Source organism: Triticum urartu, unplaced genomic scaffold, assembly GCF_003073215.2.
Source record: "Triticum urartu cultivar G1812 unplaced genomic scaffold, Tu2.1 TuUngrouped_contig_5599, whole genome shotgun sequence".
Lineage (NCBI taxonomy): Eukaryota > Viridiplantae > Streptophyta > Magnoliopsida > Poales > Poaceae > Triticum > Triticum urartu.
This window is the reverse complement of record NW_024116286.1, coordinates 9,785-21,489: the sequence shown is the minus strand read 5'-3', so window position 1 is coordinate 21,489 and position 11,705 is coordinate 9,785. Positions and strand designations below refer to the sequence as shown.

The following is an 11,705-nucleotide window of genomic DNA, read 5'->3' as shown; positions in this document are numbered from 1 at the left end:
GCTCCTCCACGGCCGCCGCCCCGCCCAACGAGGATGACGACTTTGCCACAGGTTAGCAGCCGCTTCCAGGAACTCTTCGATACTCGGATTGTAGCTTCCATCTCTAATTCTCTTACTAAGTTGTTGTTATTGCACGGTGTAGCTGCGGACCTGCGGTTCGAGCCGCCGCTCAAGGTAGTGCAGTACCCAGACCCCGTCCTGCGCGCACGCAACAAGCGCATCAACACCTTCGACGACAACCTTCGCTCCCTCGCGGACGAGATGTTCGATGTCATGTACAAGTGAGTCTGACGTAGAACCTTGTCCCTTTTACCTTGCTCTGCTGTGCGCACCGGAGCTGTTTGATGAAATTCACATGAGGTTGCCGTGCCACTTTCTTTACTAAATATGCACGGTATTGTTAATTTGAGCACCACTGGCTTGTAGAAGTCCATATAGTGCTCTGATTTTTGCCTCTTCCTGTATACACTGACTTTCCATACACCCCGAGAGTCGCTAGGTGGTTAGGGACCTTGACACTATCAATCGATAGACAAGAGATGCACATGTGTGCACATCTCCTATGTTCTCTAGTATTTTATAGGCATTGTTCTTGTCAAATTAGCAAATTGAGGCGTCATTTATACTCATGAGGCTATCTGAGGCTGTGAGTCCTGGAATGGTCAGGTAGTTGTGCATGAGTGCACATGGTGCTACTGCTATAATTAATAGTTTTTTTTATCTGGGCTATATGTCATATTACTCATTTACTTATGGTGGACCTGAAATGCCTTAGTCATCTTCTAGTGGGTGCAAACATCCAATCATAACCTGCTCATAGGCCTCTCCGCTGTTTTTAGAAAGGATTGACCTGGTTTCATGCTACAGGACTGATGGCATTGGTCTCTCGGCACCACAAGTTGGAGTGAACGTGCAGCTCATGGTATTCAACCCAGCTGGAGTTGAAGGGGAAGGAGAGGAAATTGTCCTTGTCAACCCAGTAGTTTACAAGTTCTCGAAACGCTTGTCAGTCTATGAAGAAGGGTGCTTGTCGTTCCCTGGAATATATGCCAATGTGCTGGTGAGAGTAGCCTTTATCTTTGCTCTTATTAAGATCTAAGTTGTTGGCTGTGTCTGTTCACCTCTTGAGTTACTAGGAATTACTGGTTGCCATCCATTCTATGGAGGACATACGGTTGAGTCAATTTTATATTTTCGAGACAACTTTTCAACATGTGCACAAAACCCAGGTGCTATGGTGGAATAAACATTTAACTGATAACTAGATCATACCCTGCGCGTTGCTGCAAGAATCAATTGAAATACATTTTAAGTAGATTTAGTTGTATGTGATATAAATTTTAAATTAAGAATATAACTAAAATTTGAAATACTATATTTTGGTTAGATTTAGTTCTTTTCGGATAGGAAATTTAAATTTGTAATATAAGAACTAAATTTGAAATACATATGATTTACTATATTTAGTCATTGAGCTGAGTCTTTTCTCATGCATATTTGTATGTTGAGACTGGGCCTTTTCCATGCATGTGTGCATGTTGAGGGAAATAGATTAGTGGGGGCTAACTATTTAGATATAGAAGATATGTGCAGAAATAACTTATGTGGAAAAGCACACGGATTAGCTAGAAAGATACATCTTTCATGTGTTGAATTTAATATTTGTCTCATTTGTCATGTGTTGCTTAATTCCAAATTTTGTATATTGTTATAGAAAAAATCCACTTTACAACCCTGAACTATTGCAGGAGCCAGGAGTTCATTTTTCAAACTTGAACTGTAAATCTGGTTGTTTGAACATTGAACTCTTTAATGAGTTTACTTTATCCCTGGCTCTCTCAAGTGGTTTTGTGCTGACTGAGAGAACTCGTGCCATCATCTTGCCATGTCAGCAACTTAAGTGAAAAAAGTAAGAATTAAATAATTCAGACAATAAAAGGAAATAATAATAATAATAATAATAATCAGTTTTTTGGAAAGATGTCTAACTTCCAAGCAATTCACAAATAGTAGAAAGTCAATCAGAAAAACCAGATTCTCTTATTTTTTAGTGAAAGAAAAAAAAGCAGATTCAGTAGTTCTCAGATGACATGTAGCTAAACTTTTTTTAGTGTCAGTTTGAAAAACCCAAGTTCCAAAAAGGTTTTTTTTGGTAGTCAAACTGAAAAAAGATTCATCAATAGTCAATCCAAAAAAACTTCTCCCCGAATTTCCTAAATAGTTCACTTTTTGTAAAAATAGATACAACCTCCGATCCGAATTAATTGAGACAGCCTTTATGCAATGTCCATTTTACATTGTATAGAGGCTGCTTCAATTAATTCGGATCGGAGGGAGTATTATTTTTACTGATTTCTTGATTTTTTTTAATGTTTTAATTAAGTTGCTGACAAGGCAAGAGTAAAGTGATCCACATATCTGCCCTATGTCATGTCAGTCTGCGCAAAACCACTTGGGATAGGGCCAGGGGTAAACTGATTCAAGAGTTCAAGATTCGAAAGTAAACTTCTGCAATTTCAGGGTTAGAAGGTTTTTTTTTTTTTTCATTTTTATAATCACCAAGAAATATTAGTGATATTTATCAGCCACATAGCCATCTGAAATTAAACCTGTACCAGCACTCTAAATATAATTTCAGTTTGCATTAACTTTAAAGCAAGTATGACCTGCATGGCTGCATTACTGCAAATAGATTGTGTTTTCACAAGTCCAAATTGCTACTGAAAAAACCTGAGTACATGAGATTTAGAGTTTAAAGCTTGTTAACATAGACCATACTTATTATCTTAACTATCTATATTATGTCACTAAGCGTTCATATATATGACAAAAGTATCAGATATCTAACAAATGATGGGAGTAGATAAGTTAGGGAATGCAACTAATATCCACCTTTGTTGATCCTATCATAGTACTCTTTATATTTAGTATTTGCGTTCTTCTGAAAAAGGAGGATTTTACTAATTTATGGGATATGGCATTTGCAATTATCTTTCACCACTGTGCTATGCAGAGACCAGACACTGTTAAAATTGATGCTCAAGATGCTAGTGGAGCAAAGATCAAAGTTAAATTATCAGAACTATCTGCAAGAGTTTTCCAGCATGAGTTTGATCATTTACAGGTATGAGCTTAACCTTGATCAAACTTAATTTTGTCATGTATTTATGTAAGATTTTTGAATTAAATCGTCCACTAGCCAACTAAATGAGTTCATTTACAGGTATGAGTTCATTTATGTGAATGACATATTCAATGGCCAACTAAACTTTACTTCACTGTCCATGTTACTTTTGATCCAACAAACCAATTGGGTCTAAGGACACCTCAATTTACGTAATGAAGGGCTTATATTGGTGTGTGAACACATTCAGCACTATAGTCACATGACCACTCACCATCAACTTGTGGATTTGCAGGGAATCCTTTTCTTTGACAGAATGACTATGGATGTTGTTGAGAGCATACATGAGCAGCTGAAGGTTAGTAGCTGTGAATCCGAAGTTGGTGTAGTTACACTGGGAATATCATTTGATATTAGTTATTGTGCTTATGTGCTCTCTCAAAAGCCAGCAGTGTTGTAATTATTGGAATAGTGGGGCGCTGCAAATAAGACACTAATGTCCCTCCAAATTTTGCTTTTCTTTTGGGAGAGCATAGAAGCACTAATTTGCTTGTTATCAACAGGGCTGTTCATGATGAAGATATGATCCTTTTTTTTGTAAATGTGTTAGTCTTTCTTGGTTGGAGTTTTTTTTTAATGCTTTATTGGCTGGAGTTACATGACTTTGGGTTTTTGGTTTGTTAAGGTTTGGTATATTTGCTGAATGACATGGCATAATATTTCTTGAAGCATGTGCGCGTGTGTTTATGATTTGTTATGCCGTATCTCATTTTGTAACTTTGCTTACGCCTAGTCGAACTTTCTCATTTCCAATAGAGTCTGGAGGACAAATACGTGGAAATAACAGGACAAGCAAGCCCTGAAACCATATCAAACTACAGAGGGACAAAGGATGTCGTTAGTTTTTCAAGATGATTGCGTCAGTCTTCTTCATCTTAAACATGCCTGGTTTGTGTGTCTTTTCATGCTCTATTAAGCAATTCTGAAATCTTTGTCTGCTACTGTACAAACAGGTTCTGCAAACTTTCCAAGTGCATCATCAAGCTGAGCTACAAATTCAAGTGTTTGTGGAACTGTTTGTTGGTGCATACACTGCTGTCATTCTAGTTTTGGCAGTTTTGCTATGTCTAGTTATGTACAACATTAATGAAATTGTACACAGAAATTTCACTATTTATGAATGAAGCATTATTTTCCAACAATGAATATCTGAATAGTATTTTGCATGCTATGATATTGGGGATATACTGTACTTTCTCTCTTTCCACGAGATTGTGTTGACCTCTTCTTTTCTCAAAATTTAAAGTACAAAGCAAAGATTACATCCTGGCCGTAGTTGTAACAACCAAATAACTGAGCCATGAATGTGTATTTTATACAATGGCAAGTTCATAGCCTTTAACTGGATAATGCGCAGTGATGTTAGTGCATCTCTTGCATTGGCCAGCATGTATTATACGTACTTGAGAACACATCATATGCTAGTATATCTTTGTATAACATGGCTGTATGGCCCCATGTATTTTGCCATTATGTTTGTTTCTGGCATAGCAATATTTATATCAAACAATGCACTAAGAAATCCTAATCTTTCCGTGGTGGCAAATCTGGTGCAATGAAGTCCATGCAAACATGAAACTTCTTCACAAGCTGTTTGATCAACATAAATAAGGATTATTGGGGAAAGTGTTGCTTGAAAGCATATTGGTAGTAATATCTCAATAAGAATGGTGGTTGTGGTATATTTTCATGTTTATCAATTGACTTACTCCCTCCTTCCATCTATATAGGGCCTAATGCGTTTTTCGAGGCTAACTTTGACCAAATATTAGAGCAATAATATATGACATGCAACTTACACAATGCACACCGTTAAATTCATGTGTGAAAGGAGTTTTCAATGATATAATTTTCACATTGTGCATGTCATGTACTATTAATCTTGTCAATAGTGAAAGACGGTCTTAAAAAACGCATTAGGCCCTATATAGATGGAAGGAGGGAGTACATTGAGTTTACATGTGTGCTAGCATTATGTATGATGAAATTCCCTAATAATATGGTTTGATGTGATCTTCATACAAAACTCTACTTTTAAATAATAATCTGTTATAGTTAAGAAATGTGGTTAATGTAGATAGTTACATCCATTCCAAAATAGATGTGTGAATTAGTCTTGGTATTTAAATATTGTAATTTTGCTTCCTGATGGCAGCACTTTATTTATTTAGTGTTGGTCGTGATAATTTAGAGATGGGTATATAAGCTGTATGGGCCAACTATGTAAAAGTTAATGCCTTAGCTCATCCGAGTGCATGGAACTGACAGGCAATTAGATTAGAAGTTATAATAATGATGGAAAGACAGTAAAAATGCTTATGCGTTAACATGTTGGCTGTCCACCTAGAAGTGAGATCACATTGTAAGGTTCAGTAAGTGTTGCACCAATCTACGTATCTTCCATTATAGCTTATATTTGTTGTTCCCTTATTCAAAGATAGCTGATTCTCGCCGAGTTATAATGCTAGAAAGATGGTAAAAATGCTTATGCGTGATCATGATAACCTACTCCCTCCATTACTTAATATAAGACGTTTTTTAGTTACGGAGGGAGTAGTTAACAAATGGTCACTTCTCTGTCATGTTCTAATGGTTAATTTGCTTTCACTCATTCTATTTTTACACCATTATTATCTAATTAAGTTGATCTATTTGAACTTTTTTTTTCTATCCGTCCGTCAAAATCTTTCTAGCTAAATCTAAAAACACACACATTTCCTTTTCGCGCTGCACTGCTACATGTCTTGAATACAGAATGTGTATGTTGCAAATGCTTTTAGCATTTGTTGCTTAGAAGCTGGATGTATTGTACTTGTTCATTCTTCTAACAGTTCATTTTAATATCATTTTTCTGTTCCTTCTGCCCAAGTGCCAAAACAAACTTTTCCTTCGATTAATCAATCAGTATACTTTGTTGGTCATCTAAACATATTATATTGTAGCAATCTGTTTCTGAATCTTAATTGAGTTATTGCATATTGTACATTCAACATTGTCATTGGGATTCTTGGGTCGTTAACATTTGCTTCACCTTTACAGATGCTGGCACTGTTTTTATTAAATAGTAGGGTGTAGCAATGTGCAAAAGTGCTGTACTATTATTTTTTAACACTTAATACTTTGTATTAGCATAGAATAACATGCGCTATATTTTTTCAGCTCACACATATAATCTGCCTGCCTGCCCATTTTATATGAAAATATCTATGTTTCCTTTACCACAAACATGACACACTTGCTGTGATAACAAAACATAAATTAACTGTGTATATATGCACATGACGAAGCAATGGTGCAAAGGGTCGGAAGCATCACAACGACCACTCATGAATAAGCACCAACTAATGGATGAGGATACTATCTGTGTTTCAGCATATGTCATGGTATGTCTGCAAGTTGTTCCCAGCAGGTTTTCCAATCTGCAGACAAGCTATGGGAGGGATGGTTGGAGTGAAGAGTTCCCCAAAAGCTTGCCAACAGAATGGATTGTTTAGGTGGTAGTGGGCTATTTGCACGGGTTTAAGTTGTACTCCGGTAAGTGTGATCCCTGAACAAGGTGAGCTGTCACTGCATGCAAAATGGAGAGGCTTGATTGTAAATGTCCCTCTGATGTTCTCATACTGAACGCCTGATACTGCCACTGCTGATGTTTGATTTGTGCAGGTTCTTTTGTCGCAATAGAACTGGTCTATCATAATAGGTGTTTGAACTTCGGAGACTTGTATGTTTGAGAACCTTATGTCTTGAACCAGTCCTATACCACCCTGCAAGGAGAATTCAATTGGTTTAGCTCAGTAGGTATTATGAGTTTATTCTGCATGCTCTTTCTTTAATTATTGATCTTACCTGCCAGGTCTTGATTCTGACACCAGTCATTGTTCTGAACATGTTGACATCTCTTACTGTTACATTAGAGACGCATGCTTTTGTGTTGTCCCGGCCTAGTCCACCAATGCTGATTCCATGGCCTGGTCCACAATTCACATTGTGTATGTATATGTTGCTACATCCTGTCTGGATGGAGATGCAATCGTCACCTGCATGGAACAAGACAAAAGATGCCATGTGATCTGTGCTATATACTCATTGTACTACTTTTGTGTAACTGCAAAAGATGCTTCGATACGATTCGCCACCCTTTTCCAGTGTACCCTAAGTCTGGAACTGTCCGCCGCACTGCAGAGCTTGCAGAACAGAGGGACATGCTTTCAGTTGATCATATGCCTTATATTATAGTTTGTTGGAATATATAAATTGTCTTGTGTTCTCAAATTCTGGTTGAAGATATGTTTCACGTGGACACGTGTTGGCAAAAAAAATTGCTGAACATAATATGAATGCATGCTAGATTGGCAAAACAAAATTCTTCTTGAAGTTAGTCATAAAGAGGAATTACCGCAAGCCAAGTTGGTATGATGAATGCTGACATCTTTGGAGTTCTGCAGGTGTATTCCGTCGGTGTTGAGACTGTTCTCAGGGGAGGATATTGTCAGGTCGTGGACCAGCACCCCTTGACAGTTGTCAAACTTGAGATGGCACTGTGAGCTGTTGACAATTGTGATGCCAGCCACTACGACATTTGAAGAACCATAGAACCTCAATGCCTGCATCAGAGTATGGAATCAAAACTGCCAGATGTTTGTTTTGGTATACAGTACTGAATGTGCACTAAAGATAGTGATCTTACCGTAGGTTTAACCCGTGGCATCCTTTCAAGCTCCTGATTGTACTGCTGGAATGTATCCAAGGTTAGTGATTAATAGACCAACTTTTGAATTGAGTGATCTAGTAATACTAGATGGTCGGGTCTTACTGTGTCGTCATCCTCATCGTCATTTGGGTCTGAGTAGGTCCACCACTGTTGCCCCCTACCATTTATGGTGCCACTGCCTTGAATTGATAACCCACTTAGTTTGGTGAATTCAAGCCATTGAAGCAAGCCAGAACCCCATGCTTTAGCATTTGTTGGGGCTAAGATCGTCCCTTCGAGCTGCAAAATTAGCACATCATTTAACCCCGTTATGTTTTTGTCTTTCACCTTTGCCAGATTGGAGTTTGTTTCTCTTTGTACACATGAAAATTTCGTTTCATTTCTATTTTCAAACATCCCACCACTTGAAACCTGCCGCGGCGTGATCTTAGACGTAGAAATAATTTAAATTACTCCCTCCAATCCTTATTACTTGTCGCTCAAACAGTCGAACGGATGTATCTAGATGTATTTTAGTGCCAGATACATCCATTTGAGTGACAAGTACATAAATATAAGACGTTTTAGAGACTTGTATGGTCACTCTAAAACATCTTATATTTGTGAACAGAGGAGGTATCAATGTGGCATTGGAAATGTTTTACGGTCTTAAACATGAAAACACTTCGAATTATTTTGATATATCAAATGTAGCATTGGAATCTGTTACATGCTCATAACATCAAGAGATCATTTTCCCTGCATATGTAAGAGTACATAGGAGTTGTGTTGTTCAATGCAGGTACATATTTGTATGTTAGTATGTTAGTATAGAATCTAGAAGAAAGGGAGGCAAGGGGAAAGCTTTCTCAGGTGCATATTTGGCATTAGGTGCAGAATTACCTGGAAAAGAATGTTTGGTTTGCAGTAAGGCCCAGAAAAGGAGATTGGCCCAACAAGGAACTCTAGTTCTGATGGTACGAGAACTGTAGACGCTCCCAGCTTGCACGCAGCAGCCCACGCTGCTTGAAAAGCCTGCATGCACACTAATTTATTAGAGGTTTGTTCTCAAAAGACTAGACTAAGCTAATCATAGTACTCCTATATAGTTCCACTGTGCCCCTATGGTTTTGTCGGAGTGAAACTATCCTAAACCGTACCCAGAAAATGAGGATTTCTTTTGGCTGAAAAGAAACCCAAGTACACTGTTAAATGTTGGTTGAAGCTTAATTTTTGGAAACTTTCAATGCATCTCCCAATTTCCATGAATTTAACCACCATTGATTTTTATTTTCTGGTGTGTATTTTGGATTTCAAGTATGCCTCTACATAAAACATTTCAATCTTTTTAAGAAAAAAATTTAAGGAACTGGTTTTCCAGAACTATATAACACTAAAAAAAGGTATAGTTGGTCGATCCCAATTTTTGCCATCGATATGTTTCCCGCGTGCAAACAATATTTTGAAAAAATATCGATGTTTTTCTTGCGAACCCTGAATATATTCTTCAGTTTTTTGTTAACCCTGACTTGATGCCCACTTTGTTCACCAAGAGAACGTGATTCCTCAAAAAGGGGAAGCCGTACCAGCTTGAAGTGTGGACATGTGAAGGACAGAACAATCCAAAAAGAAACAAATAAAATTTCCGGCAAGCACAGGCAGTCATGCAAATACTGACTACAGAAAGGTATGTCACTAGTGACAATTTCCTGCGGCTCTGCACTGGAAATCATGTGAGAGTAGTCGATGATCATGGATCATAGGACAGTAATCATGCGTGGGTAATGGGCAGTGCAAAATGGAATTGGCAGTGAGAATTTCTGAGTCGGGGAATGCATGATGCTACACAAGTTAGCGAATTTTCTCTCGATAAAACAGCAATTTGAGGGGCAGTGATGTTGACCAACCTTTGTATCGTCTGAAATTCCATCACCCTTGGCTCCGAAATCAACCACGTTAAACCCCGCGCCCGGTGAGGCTGAGGCCACAGGTGGTGGCTGCGGCGGTGGCTGCCTGCCCTTTCCACAGCTTGGAGATGGAGGCTGTGGACTTGTATGTCCATTGCCTTTGGCAGGGCTCGGCTTGGGGCTCGGGCTCGGGCTCGGACTTACAGGTACATTGGGGCTTGGCTGGTATGGCGTCTGGTGTCCTTTGCCAACACCAGGGGGGGCTGGTGGCGGGCTTCGCCGGTTGCCCCCGTGCTGCCGGTGGGAGCTGCCCTTCTTTGCCTTCCCTTTCTTCTTGAGCAGAGAGGAGCTCGGCGAGCTCCTTGGCCTCCAATGCTTGCCTCTCCTCGCGTCACAGACATCAATGGTGGAGCATAGAGCAAGCAAGACAAGGAGAAGCAGGAGGCCGAAGCCTTTTACTCTGAGCTTCATCCTTGTGTCTGTTGTACCTGTTGGCTAGCTGTGTGGAGAGTGTTTGTACGTGCTTGGGGAGTAGATAGATAGACAGCATACACAAGAGGTGTGGATTGCTTGTGAGGAGGGAAAGACAGAGGCTTCTCTTTAAATAACAAGCTTCAGATTCAGGGCGGCCACGTTTGCGCCTCCCTCTCAAGATTAGATGAAAATGAATGCGGGAAATGGGGCCCCAACTCACGTGCATGCAAAGGTCTTGTAGCTGCACAGGGAATTGGTAAGTGATGTCTTCTTGTTGCTTATGCTCCTCGCCATGATCATGTATGCTTGGCAATTTGTTTACGGCGGTTATTCAGTGAGAACTTGTCGGTGGTGAACCACATCTATTATGACATATTCAGTAATCTCTCTCTGCTATAATCACATCTATACCCTTTGCTCCGCATCTTCTTTGACACCGATTTACTGGAACAGGAATGAAGCATACGATTTATTCACGAGCAGATTTTGTGGGGAAACAAAACGGCCGTTCTCCTTTATATATATCCTTCCCTGTGGTCCAAGAGATCACGTGCAATTAGAGCGCTAGTATGTCCAGTTTGGCAGCTAATCCAAGATCCATATGCATTATGGAGGATACCAAGGTGATGCACAAACCCAGAGTCTATATATTGGCTGCCTTCATATTGTGAGACTCACTTGTCAATAGGACATTAGGACATCCTTTTTTTTTATTGACCCTGCTAAAATGTCCTTTTCATTCAAAATCGCCATATCAATTGTGATTATGCTGATCGGCCCAATATACGGAATTACTAACGCTCACATGCATCTCGCTGAACCAAAATATTTTTTGTTCTGTTTACAGCTCTAAGAAACAAGGAGGGAAGCAAGTAAAAAAAAAGTCATCTCAGGCAAGCCTAACAGCTCATTTGCTTTGCAGAATTTAGTCAGTTTACCCAGATGGCTATGAATGTGCTTTACCCGGCATCCTCGGCGGTTTTGCCCCCGTGTTCAATGATAGACATGGTTGTCCGTACGTTTAGGCCTCTTTTGGTTCATAGGATAGGATTATCATAGGAATAGGAATCTTGTAGGAAATGAGATGACATGTATCTCAAATCCTATGAGTAGGAATAGGAAACAAGATGTCATTTGATTGACACCAAAGAAATTTTTCCAGAGTCTAGGCTCTTTTTTATTTTTCTATGAAATGTGGAGGATAGGAACCAATCCTATGTAGGAATTGAAATCCATTCCTATGAACCAAAGGGCTCTAAAGGAAAAAATCCTATAAGAATCCTATCCTCTAGAATTCCTATGAAATTCCTCTAAACCAAAGGAAGCCTTAATCTATAGAGGTGCCATGCCAGATCCCTGCTTCTTTGTTTTTAAGCTGTGGAAGATTGATGCGTCTCTGCCATGCCATGGCTGTGCACGCAGTGCAGTTATGCGTATGTGCCCACTTTTC

General features: G+C 39.2%; 2 protein-coding genes and 1 long non-coding RNA gene across 4 annotated transcripts; 2 read left to right on the top strand and 1 right to left on the bottom strand.

Moving 5' to 3' along the window:
- On the top strand, positions 1-4,326 carry LOC125529435 (peptide deformylase 1B, chloroplastic-like; the record flags this gene model as incomplete). The annotated part of the gene is given in 7 exon segments (XM_048693846.1): positions 1-51; positions 143-281; positions 868-1,060; positions 3,014-3,124; positions 3,420-3,482; positions 3,941-4,043; positions 4,138-4,326. Coding segments are annotated over 6 exon segments (656 nt in total), but the record flags the coding sequence as incomplete, so codon positions are not given.
- A 2,027-nt stretch (positions 4,327-6,353) lies between these two features.
- Positions 6,354-10,681, bottom strand: LOC125529434 (polygalacturonase At1g48100-like). Of its 2 annotated transcripts, none has more exons than XM_048693844.1 (7): positions 9,782-10,681; positions 8,778-8,909; positions 7,998-8,174; positions 7,872-7,916; positions 7,581-7,788; positions 7,031-7,221; positions 6,354-6,948 (listed from the first exon to the last, which is right to left on the bottom strand). In XM_048693844.1, the coding sequence occupies exons 1-7, from the start codon at positions 10,250-10,252 to the stop codon at positions 6,553-6,555; spliced, it is 1,620 nt and encodes a 539-aa protein (XP_048549801.1). In that variant the 5' UTR covers positions 10,253-10,681; the 3' UTR covers positions 6,354-6,552. The 2 variants fall into 2 exon arrangements, with proteins under 2 accessions (XP_048549801.1, XP_048549802.1); XM_048693845.1 differs by having other exon boundaries at positions 7,872-7,913.
- On the top strand, positions 6,846-11,489 carry LOC125529436. The gene is made up of 5 exons (XR_007292626.1): positions 6,846-6,982; positions 7,630-7,798; positions 7,877-7,932; positions 10,709-10,878; positions 11,103-11,489. It is a non-coding gene; the product is annotated as an uncharacterized LOC125529436 (long non-coding RNA).
- Positions 11,490-11,705: the final 216 nt, after the last annotated feature.

What these genes read in the sequence shown, in the direction of transcription:
- LOC125529434 (XM_048693844.1), bottom strand. Translation starts at nt 10,252, where the DNA reads ATGAAGCTCAGAGTAAAAGGCTTCGGCCTCCTGCTTCTCCTTGTCTTG. An exon ending in GAATTTCAGACGATACAAAG is followed by an intron (nt 8,910 to 9,781) that starts GTTGGTCAACAT and finishes GTGTGCATGCAG; the next exon opens with GCTTTTCAAGCAGCGTGGGC. An exon ending in TCATACCAACTTGGCTTGCG is followed by an intron (nt 7,222 to 7,580) that starts GTAATTCCTCTT and finishes TGTTCCATGCAG; the next exon opens with GTGACGATTGCATCTCCATC.